Below are 14,243 nucleotides of genomic sequence, written 5' to 3'. Positions count from 1 at the left end.
TAAGGCGTGCATTCATTCCTGTATACTTGTTGGCTACTTAACGCAAAAAACATACATAGCACTATTATGCTTATTGGTTTCAACATTTCAATAATGTGGATTTAGTCGCTTTCAGGAATACAATTTTTAAATAAATTAAAACTTCTACGTGGTTTTCTATATTGAGCTTATGTTTCCTCATCTACTCGTGAAAAATTGAAAATGATTATATAAAATTGTCAGGAAACAAGTTTAACCCATCGATTAATATCATTAATACATCTACGGCAAATATAATAAAAATAAAATTCTATTGAAATATTATTATTTTACTATAACAAGCTTTCCACGTTAAGCCATGTTTCTTATAACACAACGAATAAATAATTTTATAACCATTACTAATGTTAAATTATTATTTAACTTGTTTTTTGGTTATTGTAGTTTTTGAACTCCGGATACTTAAATAAAATACACAACTCTATTCGTTGAGAATCTATTTCCTCCAATTTATAGAATATAGCAATAAAAATTATTATTTCAAATTACATGAATATACTACTAAAATTATTGTGAGAAAAACTGATTAACTTTCTTAATAAATTTTGTTACTTTTTACGTTTGATCTACGAAATATATTTGTTCTATAAAAGAACATTCGGGATAGTTCTCGAGTCACCAGAGACAGGATGGCCGTGCAATGCGTCGATTGGTTCATTCCCTGAGAGCTGACTTATCATTGGTTGAACGCGATTACGTATGCGGCACGCGGAGTAGAAATAGTCTTAATGCGCGCGTGGAGTGCGCATTAGAAGGCACTGTAAGGTTGCATCACTACACGTGAAGTTGGAGCATCCGCGTCTCTTCTGAACTTTTTAGTAAAATTAAACGATATAACGCGTAAAAATCAAAATGCTGACCGCCGCAAAGTTGTTAACTCGAAGCTGCAGCAATGTCACCTGTGACATTGCTAGAAGACAACAGTTCAGCACAATTCTTAAAAATGTAAGTTCCGATGGCGATTCACAATGCGTTGTAAGAACTTTTTTCGCCGCACGTTTCTCCGTCGTGTACAATCCGTACAATACATAAACTAATTTATTGTTCTATGTATCATTATACTAAACTGGTTATTTCGTATCGTTTATCTATTTTTCGTGAATATTTAGCATAACTGGATACTTTTTCCTCAAAATGCCACGAGACATCGAACTTATAGCCGGCACGTGATCTTCTTAAATTATTTCTTACATGTTTGAAACTACATTTCATGACAAAATGTAGCTACATACATAGATGTTCGTTTCGCTTACGTTTGTCATGCAGTTCAACAATTATCTGTGGATATTTGTTCATGTACTTTCACATTAAATTACATTGCGTTTCATCAAGTTTATTTTTACACGGTTTTTTTTAAATAGATTGTGTTTTGTAATTTATGTTAGTATTTATAGGAGTACTTATAGCTTTCTAAATTAGAATTAAATATTTTTCAGGTTGCAGCTCCTATGTATGTGCCCCAACGATTTACAGATCTGCAACAATATCGATACAAGTAAATGAAAAATACTTTGTATTATATTTTATATTTCTTATTATATATGTACCTTTTACTACATGCACATTATAATAATTCAATTAACAAAGCAATGTTAATTATGTTATCAGTGTGTAACAAGAGTCTTAACATTTATTTATATAGGTCAGAGGGTGTGAAAGGTGCAGTTATCGGAATCGATCTTGGTACAACATTCTCGTGTGTAGCTGTTATGGAAGGAAAACAAGCTAAAGTGATAGAAAATGCAGAGGGTTCACGCACGACTCCATCCTACGTGGCATTTAGTAGAGGTTAGATTATTATTTCATTCGTAGTTGCAAAATTTAAATTGTAAATATATCGTTCTAAACTCTTTATGCAAATAGAAGTAATATGAAGGATTTATGAATTTTCAGATGGCGAACGTTTAGTTGGTATGCCAGCCAAGCGTCAAGCAGTCACAAATTCAGCAAATACATTTTACGCTACGAAACGATTAATTGGACGAAAATTCGACGATCCCGAAGTAAAAAAAGATATGTATGTATCGCGTGTGTAAAATTTATTGTTAATATTTTGTTTTCATATATTGACTCACATTCATAATTTTAGGAAAACTGTTTCTTATAAAATTGTTCGAGCTTCCAATGGAGATGCATGGGTAGAAGGAGGTGATGGTAAAATGTATTCCCCTAGTCAAATCGGTGCATTTGTGCTCATGAAAATGAAGGAAACAGCTGAAGCATACTTAAGTATGCCAGTAAAAAATGCTGTAATCACTGTACCTGCATACTTCAATGATACGCAAAGACAAGCTACGAAAGATGCTGGTCAGATTGCTGGCCTTAATGTACTCAGAGTAATCAATGAACCAACAGCTGCTGCTCTTGCATATGGCATGGACAAAACAGAAGATAAAATGTATGTAGCATTATTTGTCTAATGACATTAGAGACATAATAAGTACTTTTCAAAATATAAAATGAAAAATGATGCTATTATTTTTCGTCTCTTAGCATTGTTTTGTTAAACATGCTGAAAATAATTTACTGATTAATTTACTGATACTTGATTTTTGTTTCAAAATATGAAACACTTGTATATTCTATAAATGTAACATTTTTGTTTAGCATTGCAGTATATGATTTGGGAGGTGGTACTTTTGATATTTCAATTTTGGAAATTCAAAAAGGAGTCTTTGAAGTCAAATCTACGAATGGAGATACCTTCTTGGGTGGAGAAGACTTTGATAATACTTTAGTTAATTATCTTGCAGCAGAATTTAAGAAAGATGTGTGTATATTTAATTGAATAATGTTTTGTATTTGTAATATAATAGAAATTGTATATAATATTTTAATACTTTTACAGCAAGGTTTAGATGTAGCAAAGGATGCAATGGCTATGCAACGGTTGAAAGAAGCAGCTGAAAAAGCAAAGATTGAACTATCCAGTTCTCTTCAAACCGATATAAACTTGCCATACCTAACTATGGACTCTAGTGGTCCGAAACATTTAAACATCAAGCTTTCAAGAAGTAAATTTGAAAGTCTTGTAGGTGATTTAATCAAACGTACTATTCAGCCATGTCAAAAAGCACTTTCTGATGCTGAAGTATCGAAGTCTGATATTGGTGAGGTGTTGTTGGTTGGTGGCATGACAAGAGTACCTAAAGTTCAACAGACGGTACAAGAAATTTTTGGTCGACAACCATCAAAGGCCGTTAATCCTGATGAAGCTGTAGCTGTTGGCGCAGCAGTTCAAGGTGGTGTACTTGCTGGTGATGTAACGGATGTCCTTCTACTGGACGTTACTCCATTATCACTTGGTAAATACACGTTTGTTCATAAATTAAATGAAACACTTCTAGACAATGATGCCTACTATAACTAATCTTCTCTCTGATAAAAATGAAGACCTATTATACTGAGTTATTATTATTGCATTTAATTCTAGCTTTCACAATCATTGTTGCAATTTGATTTTTAATTTATTTTACAGGCATTGAAACGTTGGGTGGTGTATTTACAAGATTAATTTCCCGAAATACGACTATTCCCACCAAAAAAAGTCAAGTATTCTCCACTGCAGCCGATGGTCAAACTCAAGTTGAAATTAAAGTTCATCAAGGCGAGCGAGAAATGGCTAAGGATAATAAACTCTTAGGACAGTTTACTCTTGTCGGTATTCCACCCGCGCCAAGAGGTGTACCACAAATAGAAGTCACATTTGATATTGACGCTAATGGCATTGTTCATGTGTCCGCTAGGGACAAGGGAACTGGCAAAGAACAACAAAGTATGTGAATTTCTAAGTAAAAGAAATTATTTTAATATTGGTCAATATAATTGAATATTGTTCATACAGCAACTTTTTATTTGCAGTTGTTATTCAGTCGAGTGGTGGTCTCAGTAAAGATGAAATTGAAAACATGGTGAAAAATGCTGAACAATATGCCAAACAAGACAAAATTAAGAAAGATAGAGTTGAGGCTGTGAATCAAGCTGAAGGAATTATTCATGATACAGAATCTAAGTTAGAAGAATTCAAAGCACAGTTACCACAAGATGAAGTAAGACAAATAGTGTATATATTTTCTTTTCCGGTAGTTCTCATATTTACAACTTCATTTAACGTTTACAGTGTGACAAACTGAAAGAATCTGTTAATAAAATGCGAGAAACATTGGCCAAGAAAGATGAGGTAGAACCTGAGGAAATTAAAAAACAAACAAATGAATTGCAACAAGCCAGTCTTAAACTGTTTGAGATGGCATATAAGAAGGTATGTGAGGTTTTTAATTGTTAATTTGAAATCAAGATTAAGGAATTGTGTTAAATGGATTTAATTGTAGATGGCCGCTGAGCGGGAAAGCCAGAATCAAAGCCAAAGTCAACAAGACGATGGAGCTGAAAAGAAAGAAGAAAAGAATTAATTAAATATTTAAGTTAACATGTATTCAGGCAAAAGAAATTTATTGCACACAGCTATAGGAGCATCAATACCAATGAATATCTTACATGCTCAAGAAAAACGCATATATAATTGATAACAAAATTGAACAATGTAGTATTGTTAGCATTTTTTAATTTTTGAGCATGTATGATGAAAAATAAGAAATATTTAAATTTGAAGGGTGAACTACTGGTAAGGCACCTTTAATCTAACGGTTATAAAGTGTAATGCCTTATAACTATGTAAACATTTATAATTATTTCAAAAATTGCGTAAATTGTAACAGCTTTAAAATTGCGTGTTTTAATCTGCGTTAACGAATTGGAACTACTGAATATGCCAAAAGAAGCCTCCAAAAAGAAGTATTTGTATAACATTTATCCATTATAATCTTACGAAAGGTCAATTTGTAAATTCTGTACATAATTAATTACATTACAACATTTGCTGCCAGCAGGTTCTTTTTCATTATGTGCAGAAAATGTTGGAAGTGTCATACTTTTGTGTCAGTTTTAAATACTTGGCCCCATGAGACAACCGTGAAAATTTGTAGCTCGACAAGCTGTCACGATTACGAAACTTTGTAACTATAGAATTTTCTGGTAATTCATTCAGTATGAATGTGAGAATACGAATATGAGAGAATGTGATGTATGCTCGGTGCAAAACAAATTATTCTATAGGAAGTACGCGAACATGTAGATTATGTTAGGAAATATTGTATTATGATGTAACCATGTTATTAAAATTTTTTATTTGAATTACTGTGTTATAGTAATTTCAATAATTTTGTTTCATAATAAATCCGTCATTTATATGTACATTTTATATATAAATATGTATAATTTTATCTTTATGTGTGAAAATGTTTTGAAAATAAAAGACAATTTTTAAGAGACTAGTTTGAATCTCATACGAATATTTTTATGTAATATGTAGACTACTGAAGTTCAGCATTAGTAGTAGTAGTTAATATTCTGAAATTATATTTCGAAATTAGGTCATATCTAAATAGACAGATTAAATGTTTACATAAAACAATGATGATATTTTATTGTTTGTAAACAAAATCAGCTGATTCGTGAGTTACTTTTATATCACTTCTTCAATCGAATTATAGAGAAATTACAATATACATAATTATATTTTGTATATGTACATGATTTTGGCAATAACAAAGCAATGAATATCATAATTTTAAAAACTAATATATTAAAGTACTTGTGGAAAGAAATATCTTCCTGTTCACCATGCTCCAGTTTACATATACAACAATAATACACCATTGTTATTAAAATTGTATACTTGTGTGTAAAATACAATTGCAACTAAACCATTTAGTAAACATTTCTCGGCTTGCTTTTCCGACCTTTCTGACATCACTCACCTAGAGGTCGCATGAGTCGCATTATGTACTTTGTTTTGACAATACGATATTCAATGTAAACAAATATTTGTATTAAAATTATTAACTGGAGGTTCAATGTATTATGGATGTGTAAAAATGGATTGTTTGTAGCAAATGGATATTTATGTATAACAACAAAACCCTGATCGGAAAGAGATTATAAATGGTTTCAAAATGATGGATATTATAACCTGTAAGTTCATGAATTAGTAACACAATCACTTATCTCGTATTTATTGTCTGTCTAATTTGCAGTGTAATATTACGTAGTTTGTTTAAAAATATTTTTGTATTTTCAGGAGGTCTAACGTTTAATATTTGTTAACCAATAAGCCATAAAGAATCATGAAGAATGATATGTTCACTAATGTTCACCAATGACTTATGAAAAAAACGAGTTTGTTAAACGAATGTTAGCGAATATTTTGTTAATCATTTCAGTAGATTTTCTGTAGTTTGAATTATAATATTAATTATGATATTGTTTGTAGGGAAAAAGAAGCTTCTGTACAAAATACTCTTGAGGATCAAGCTGATCCATCTCTCTCTTCCATTTCTTTAAATAAGAGCACAAAAGCTCGTAACTTATCATTTTCGTTTAATTTTGATTTTGATGATGTTAATAGTGATGGCTCCTCCGATTCTGAAACTGCAGACTTGCAAATTGATGTCTCAGAGATTGATGATTGCGAACCTCCCATTAAACATAAAAGGGATGCTGTCGAAGAAACTTCTTCTGTCATTAATGAAATGGAAGAAGAAATTGAAAGACAGCTTGATGCCAAAGCAGCTAAAATTAACTTAACAGCTACAAATGTAAAAAATATTTTAAAGCATGTTATTACTAATGAACATGTAATGGCAATGGTTAAAAATCGCCTTCAGGACACAGAAGATGACATACTTTTTGAACCCAAATTAACAAGAGCAAAAGCCAAAGAATTAGCAGCATCTCAACTTAATATACCATGGCCAATCACACCATTGAAGAAACCTACATCGGAAGTGCAAGTATTAATTGAAGAAGAACTACCAGAAGACTCTTCCGATGAAGAGTATAATCCAGAGCAGGATAAGCAAAGTGACGATGAAAGAGAAGCTGAAAATTCTATAAATAGTGATGCAGAGTCTCAACCTTCAACACCAGCAAATAATTGTAATACAGCTTCAATTGAACAGGCTAATTCAGTGGATGTTCATTATGACTCAGAAGGAATTTTTAAAATTCCTGGTATTCCTGATGTTCTAACAGAAGAGGAGAATATTGGTCAAAGAACACGTTCAAAGCTCTGTTTGAGTGAAACCCCTTTGGAACAAATTGAACAGGCGTTTTTACCACCAGATATTACAACCGATATGTACGATTGGGATTGTGAAATTGACGAAGATTGGGATAATTTTTTAAAAGAATTTACTCAACCATTAACTCAAGAGCCTATAATGGAAGATGATCCTGAAGCGGATCCAGAATATAATATTTTAGAGGATGAAGAAACAGATTTATTGGATAAAGAAGAATTAAGAGCTGATAAAGCTGTAAAAGTTACTCGTAAAGAATTAAATAATTTAATTGCAGAATTATTCGAATTTGCTGATACATTTTCAGAACAGGAACAGGAAATTTCAAAAAAAAAGAAATCTCTAGAAAGTCCAAGCTTATTGAATGAGAATAATACTATAAGTTCTGTAGCAGATTCACGGTCTGTTTATAAAGAACCTGAAACTCCTGAAGTAATAACTACTGCTCAGCGACGGTTATTGACAATTCAACTTTGTCAGCATATTCAGTTAATGGCACAACATTGTGTTATGACATACATGCATCCAGAGCTGCATTTTCAGTCAAAATCATGCAAACAAAATTTAACTAGCATACAGTATTTAAGCAATGGTCCTAATTCTGCATTTCAAGCACCAAATTTATCGGATGCTTTAAAATTGGTGTCTGATTGGGAAGCTAAATTTTTGGACAATAAATTTTGCGAAGATTTTAAGAAAACAATGGAGGACGAAGATACAGTAAAAAACATATATTCTGCACATAAGTGGATGTACTTCTATCAATTTCATCCAGAGATGAGAAAGTTATTCATGGAAAGTAAAGCTTTAATGTATCCACATCTTTTGCCCGAGAAACCTTTCAGGATAAAATTATACGAATTTATACGAGGTCCATATCTAAAGTCCGAAGAATTTTTAATTGCATTGGGCCTTGAACAATTTCTCCCTTTTGTTATGTGTAAGCCAAAGAAATTTAAAGGCAGAAAGTTGCGACTAATGGATGCAGTGCAATTGATAATTCAATACTTGATACCGTCTAGAGAACCTCAGGCATTAGTGATACATATCGAAAAGCGTCGACGCGCAAAGGATGAAAATCCAATAAAATATTATTTCGAAAATGGTTGTGCCCCTCGAACGATACATTACATACCATCAGATTTCGAGCTCAAAGCACCAAAGGATCAACCAGTAAACTCCCTACCGTTGGTGTGGCAATCTTACCTGAATAATACGGAGCAGAACAAAATTGATTTCTTAAAACGAGAATATATATTGAACTCGTATAATTATCCCGCGAAGAAAGACTACTATAGACACAAAATATATCCAAAATTTATCAAAAGTGTTCCAGGTACTTATTTTTTGCGTAATCCGATTGTAAACGTATTACCAAGAATATCAACTACAACCACGAATAAAAAGAGTTTAAATAAAAATAAAAACATTAACTTTGACGACTTAACAAAAGTAACGAGTAACAAGACAGATGTTGTATCGTGTAATTCGGATGTGAGCAAAGAACGTACACCGCATTGCAGCAATTCTTTAAATATCGAAACTACACAAGAAGAAATAGAAGAAAATACAAGAAGTAACGAATTAAAAGAACAAGTTCAGAACGATATACCTACAAATTCTCTTACATCTAAACAATCTAAGTTCTCTAAAAAATCTTCTGAAATGGCACAAGAATTGCCGCAATTACGAAAAACTACGCCTAGATTAGCAAAAACCAGAAGTGCTCAAAATATGAAGTTAATGGCTCAAGTTTTAGGATCAAAAGGATTATCGTCAAATTGTAATACTCTAAAATCCAGAGAAAAGAATGACTTGGATAAAACTTTGGTAAAAATGTCAACTTTGCCAAAAACTGATAATGAAGATGAAATAGCTGAATTAATGTTAGCCAGTACGACTATAAAAAAAGATTCTCTTAGTAGAAAAAAAGCTAAACAAGCTAGGGAATTAGAGAACATAAAGAGGCTGTTAGAGTCTGAGAATCCACTAAATGAAGAAGAAAGAGGATCAAAATTTGCAGCATCATATCTTCAGAAGTTACATCTAACATTAGAATCCAATAGTCCAGAAACATTTCGATCTGTAATAAAATTATATTTAGATTATTATGAAAAATTAGACAGTATTAATAACGTAGAGACTGAATTATTCTCTAATCCATCGGAGCCTTCGAACAGCACAACACTTATGCAACAAACAGCAAAGGATAAAGACATGATAGCTATCAATTTGTATCAAGATGTGTGTGAAAAGTTACGCGAATATCCCGATCTTCGTACAGACTTTTTATTATTTTTAAAACCACACCAAGCTGCGATGATAGATAAGACAATGGAATATATAATGCTCCAAAAAATGAGCGAATTCATTAATGTTGCTCAAATATACTTTGCTAAACAGCCTTCTCGAATAGCAAAAATGATGCAAGCTATTACACAACTTTCATCTGATCCTCAAACAACATTAGAACATGTTCATACAACTATGGGTCCTATTCTTAAGGGGCATCCTTTAGTTATGGATTTATTTCTACAAGTACTACCCACTGCTAAACCACCAGAAAGTTTGTTCGCATCGCATATGTTTGAAAATTTAACGTGTCCCGTGGGACCACATGATAAAAACAAAGTTTATACCGAAGATGCACCGGAATTATACGAAAATATCGAATTGCCTATTTCAGCATCCCAAGAAGATCCTTATGGTGGAGAAAATTGTAGATGTAATTGTCACAATGGCGACGATTCTGCTTTTAAAAACATTTCCGAACACTGTGTGTCTTGTGGCACAAGGTTTCTCAATGGAAGAATTTATCTTCAAACGTCTGAAGGTTTAAGACCCGCTAAAATTATTTTTCCTGGAGCTGACGAAGAAAAGTTAGAAAACATTGCTCGTGTATCTTTAAAAACGACTGACAAATTTGTTCCGTCTATTCCATCCAGACAACGGAGAAAATCTTCAAAGAATGAGTCTAATCCTGACGAACAATATCAAAAACCTTGCATGTCAAAAAATTCGCCTATTAAGGATAATGACGAAGGGGGAAAAGTAATTGTCAAGTCCAAAAAAAATATGAAATCTCCACCAAAAGGTGGAGATCAGAAGAGGGGTTTAAAAAGATTAGAAAGTGTAGATAACATGGATGTAAGTACTAAAAAAATGCGCATGACACAGTGCAGAGCTAGAAGAGAAAAGAAAGTATTTAAACAAGAAATGAAATTAGAATACACAGATACACAAGTGGATTTTGTGAAGGTGAACGAAGCTTTATGTACAGATTCTAAAAATTCAGATGCAACTGAGAAAATATTATCAGATATGGAAGCTGAAGCGTCAAATTCTAATACAAACAAAACTGATTTGTCTAATAAACTTACAAACGCTGGTAATTTAAATATTAAACCATGGACACGTCAAGAGGACACGATTCTTCTACAAACTATTAAAAAGGAATATTCTGAGAATTCACTAGCTATGGTTAGTAAAACTTTAGGAGATCGAACACTTTGTCAAGTAAGTTCTTTCATATTATTTGTTGTCAAGGTTCTATGTAACGTATCTAATTAACATTTTATTACAGGTTAAAGAAAGATGTGAAACGCTTTTATCGTTGTTGGAAAAGATGTTGTAACTGTATTACAACATTGAATGTTCGTAATCCCGTAATAATTAATAGAAACGAAATTATATTTGAAATCTAATCAAGCTGTAGGCATAAATTGGGAAACGCTGTAAGACCGTCATGAAACCAGAGATGAGCAAAATTTGTATCTATATAGATAAATATTTCTAAGAATGAATGATAGATAAACAATTAAAATAACTTTACATTGTCCTTATCTGTCATTTATTATTTCAATAAAATTTTGCTCATCTCTGCCTCATCCATTTTTGTGTTAAAAATATTTCGCGTTTTGTTCGTTAATTTTCTCTTTCATTTCCTTTTCTATGACTCACACTGGTTCTCTTAGCTTTTAAAGTTTCGATTTTGAGTAAACACTTTTAAAAGTGATCAATTTTTTAAAACATTTTAAAGACAACAAATTTAATATTATATAGAATATTATTCATAAGGGTTTTTAATCGAATAAAAAACGTTAATTTAAATGGGTTAAGTTTTATTCGTTTCACGTCCTCTAATTAAGTTTACCGTGACTCTCTAATCAAATACTAATAATTACTGTTTGTTTTCAAAGGATTAAAAATAAAATACTTTTTTCCATAAAATATTACGTTCTAGATCGATCTTTTCAATTTGATTGGTGACCGAAGGAAACACGTTATTACACATACAATATACTGAATACTCTTCTGTACATGAGATAATTCATTTAATACATTATACAAAGTACAAATAGTCTAATATTTATTTTCGTAGTGACTTTTATGTACATAAACAATCATCAACAATGAAAATTTCATAAAAACGTCGTCATATAAGTATTTGAGTATTATGTTGTCGCAGTTTTTATAAAATTTTATACTTGTCACGTCTCTTACATTTTTTACATTTATCTTAATAATAAATATAAACATATTAAATGAAACGTAAGAAAAGAGTACACAAATATTTGTTATTTTTCCAAAATCTAAGAAAATGACAAAGTACGTTACCATAGTATGTACACTTGATAAATTATATTATCACAATATGGAACGTCGTTGCTGTAGATATGGATTCTAATCATTCGATCACATCCAGTATTTGTAACTGTATGAATGGCAAGCAAACGTACAAATGATGTAAAGTGTATTCACGTACGTTACACATACACATATATATACAATGTTACTAAATGATATATATCATATATAAAATTCTGTAACATTAAATATATATGTACATGAGTATTCTTGCAATGATTAGAACTCTGTTCTTGGTACAAATTATCCGCTCAATACATATTACAAATAATGAAATAAAAATATTTTAAAGTACTTCCATACTATCTATATCTACTCCAACATCAAGAAAGTCTTCTTCATAGTCTTGAATATGCCTTTGGACAAGTGGCTGTTCCGAATGATCTGGATCATCTGTTACAGGGCTAGGTGGGGGATTAGTTACTGTACGATCAGAATCCATAGGCATTCTATCCATGCCTTCTCCGCGTCTTAATCTCGCTTCTTCAGCTATTTCCCGCGTAGAAAGTTCTGCCTTTGTTAATAAGGCAGGAAGATCTTTTTCTGAACCATCTATGCGAAAAATATTTTTGTTATACATTGACTTTGAAACAACACTTGCTATCATTAAGACAAAACAATGCTTACTTTCTAGGCATTTAATTAGTTCTTGTGCTTTCTGCCTCCTTGCATTAGCGTCAGACTTTTTTTGGTCGGCGATCTCTTTTTTATCGTCGTAAAAAATTTCTCTTATTTTTTCTTGAGGGATGTGTTTATCATTTTTTACTAACCATAAATAAACACCCCCTGCAGTTCTTCTTCTTGATCCATTCATTATCAGCATGCCACCTCCTTCTTCAATTTTTTTTGTTTCTTGGAAGAAATTAATAGCTTTTTCTTTGCCAATTATATCTACAATTCTTCCTGTAAAATGCAGAAGTTATTTAAATATATGTACATATACATACACGTATACATTTTAGATATAAACAATCCTTACTTATAAGGAGATTTTTTTTCTCATTAAGTTTCGATGATATATCAGTGGCTACATCTGCATCGGTTGATTCATTTGTTGTACTTAAATCTGCTATTTTTCGTACAGCTCCTTTTTGATTATCTACATCCATTGAATTACGTCTCTTTCCTAATCTTAATTTAATATTACTTCTGTCAGAGTTTGTTCTTTTATTCGTTAATCTCCTTTCACCATCCTTCTCATCCTCTGAACTATTATTGTTACGATTCTCCATATTCCATTCACAATTTACAGCATAATGGTGAGGAACGTTATAATTCTCAACATTACGCTCCTGGTATCGTTTTTTTGTTACACCACACAATACTAAATCTTCCGTTAAGGATTCCTCTTGTAATTGAGTACACCATATTTTGTACTTATCACTTCTGCCTCCCCAGTTTTTGGTTGAATTTCTAGATCGTTTCAGTTTTAATTTAGGTCTTTTACTTCTGATACGACCAGAATCTGAATCAGAATCACTGTCTGTGTCCACAGAATCATCGGATTCATCGCTATAACCCATTTTTACATGTTCCTCTTTATTTGGAACTGGATGAGGTCTTTCCAAAACATTGTACGTTTCGATGTCGTTTGCCTAAGTAAAGATACATTGAAATAATTAATGTGTACAGTGGGACATAACACTAAGAGATGCTACTGCTCTTTATGGAATATTTTAAACAATTCTAACACCCACAGAGTACAAACAAGCTTCGTAATTTTATTAATGGGATTTAAATTAAAGTGATTTTAATTCAAATGCAAACATTAACGATCTAATATAATTTGTTGAGCTTGAATAGGTTAGACGCCTGTCAAACAATAAGTTTATCAAATATCTGACCTCGTCATCGATAACTTCGCCTTCCTCAAGTTCTAAGGGTTCTGCTTCCATATTCTTCTTTTTCAAAAATGACAATTTCTTCGACGAACAATTACTGAATAGAATCAGTCAGCGAATAACTCTGAACAAGTTCTTTCGACTACTCCTATTTTAACGTAAATTTTTTCCACCGCTCCATTATTGTCGCCACCACTGTCGGTGTGTTCTATGCTTTCAGTAACATTCTATCTATGCATCAACATGTTTCCCTTTGATTGAAAATAGAGGGCTCCAAGTTTTCTGGCGCCATTGTCGTTCTCGATTCTGATTGGTGAGAGGTTAAATGTTGTGAATATAATTAGCACGTTCTACTACTATTCTGTCAACGTTTCTTTTATTGAATCGAATATTGTTACTAAAGTGGATAGTTTGAATTAATTATCACTCAGCAGCACAAATTTTGAAACATATAGCTGGCGCCATCTACGGCAAAACGACTAAGTTTGACGTAAAAATAGTTTCTGCTAGTTCAGCTAGATGACACTAGCTGATAATTAATTCAAACTATTCACTGTAGTAACGATATTTCAGTCAA

General features: G+C 32.0%; 3 protein-coding genes across 3 annotated transcripts; 2 read left to right on the top strand and 1 right to left on the bottom strand.

The window, feature by feature from the left end:
- Positions 1-779: 779 nt before the first annotated feature.
- Positions 780-5,232, top strand: LOC128879056 (heat shock 70 kDa protein cognate 5). The gene is made up of 11 exons (XM_054127872.1): positions 780-984; positions 1,476-1,534; positions 1,682-1,827; positions 1,933-2,056; positions 2,129-2,437; positions 2,647-2,809; positions 2,888-3,344; positions 3,518-3,814; positions 3,901-4,088; positions 4,160-4,300; positions 4,371-5,232. The coding sequence occupies exons 1-11, from the start codon at positions 892-894 to the stop codon at positions 4,449-4,451; spliced, it is 2,058 nt and encodes a 685-aa protein (XP_053983847.1). The 5' UTR covers positions 780-891; the 3' UTR covers positions 4,452-5,232.
- Positions 5,233-5,378: 146 nt separating this feature from the next.
- LOC128879037 (GON-4-like protein) lies at positions 5,379-11,538 on the top strand. The gene is made up of 4 exons (XM_054127830.1): positions 5,379-6,072; positions 6,179-6,291; positions 6,371-10,694; positions 10,762-11,538. The coding sequence occupies exons 2-4, from the start codon at positions 6,257-6,259 to the stop codon at positions 10,810-10,812; spliced, it is 4,410 nt and encodes a 1,469-aa protein (XP_053983805.1). The 5' UTR covers positions 5,379-6,072; positions 6,179-6,256; the 3' UTR covers positions 10,813-11,538.
- LOC128879072 (phosphorylated adapter RNA export protein-like) lies at positions 11,313-13,885 on the bottom strand. The gene is made up of 4 exons (XM_054127897.1): positions 13,670-13,885; positions 12,805-13,420; positions 12,453-12,728; positions 11,313-12,377 (listed from the first exon to the last, which is right to left on the bottom strand). The coding sequence occupies exons 1-4, from the start codon at positions 13,718-13,720 to the stop codon at positions 12,112-12,114; spliced, it is 1,209 nt and encodes a 402-aa protein (XP_053983872.1). The 5' UTR covers positions 13,721-13,885; the 3' UTR covers positions 11,313-12,111.
- Between the last annotated feature and the right edge of the window lie 358 nt (positions 13,886-14,243).

The sequence above is a fragment of the Hylaeus volcanicus genome, chromosome 1 (assembly GCF_026283585.1).
Source record: "Hylaeus volcanicus isolate JK05 chromosome 1, UHH_iyHylVolc1.0_haploid, whole genome shotgun sequence".
Classification (NCBI taxonomy): domain Eukaryota; kingdom Metazoa; phylum Arthropoda; class Insecta; order Hymenoptera; family Colletidae; genus Hylaeus; species Hylaeus volcanicus.
This window is presented reverse-complemented; position numbering and strand designations above follow the sequence as displayed.

What these genes read in the sequence shown, in the direction of transcription:
- LOC128879056 (XM_054127872.1), top strand. Translation starts at nt 892, where the DNA reads ATGCTGACCGCCGCAAAGTTGTTAACTCGAAGCTGCAGCAATGTCACC. An exon ending in CAGCAGAATTTAAGAAAGAT is followed by an intron (nt 2,810 to 2,887) that starts GTGTGTATATTT and finishes ATACTTTTACAG; the next exon opens with CAAGGTTTAGATGTAGCAAA. An exon ending in CGTTACTCCATTATCACTTG is followed by an intron (nt 3,345 to 3,517) that starts GTAAATACACGT and finishes TTTATTTTACAG; the next exon opens with GCATTGAAACGTTGGGTGGT.
- LOC128879037 (XM_054127830.1), top strand. Translation starts at nt 6,257, where the DNA reads ATGACTTATGAAAAAAACGAGTTTGTTAAACGAAT. An exon ending in AACGAGTTTGTTAAACGAAT is followed by an intron (nt 6,292 to 6,370) that starts GTTAGCGAATAT and finishes TATTGTTTGTAG; the next exon opens with GGAAAAAGAAGCTTCTGTAC. An exon ending in GAGATCGAACACTTTGTCAA is followed by an intron (nt 10,695 to 10,761) that starts GTAAGTTCTTTC and finishes ATTTTATTACAG; the next exon opens with GTTAAAGAAAGATGTGAAAC.
- LOC128879072 (XM_054127897.1), bottom strand. Translation starts at nt 13,720, where the DNA reads ATGGAAGCAGAACCCTTAGAACTTGAGGAAGGCGAAGTTATCGATGAC. An exon ending in GAAAAAAAATCTCCTTATAA is followed by an intron (nt 12,729 to 12,804) that starts GTAAGGATTGTT and finishes TGCATTTTACAG; the next exon opens with GAAGAATTGTAGATATAATT. An exon ending in ACTAATTAAATGCCTAGAAA is followed by an intron (nt 12,378 to 12,452) that starts GTAAGCATTGTT and finishes TTTTTCGCATAG; the next exon opens with ATGGTTCAGAAAAAGATCTT.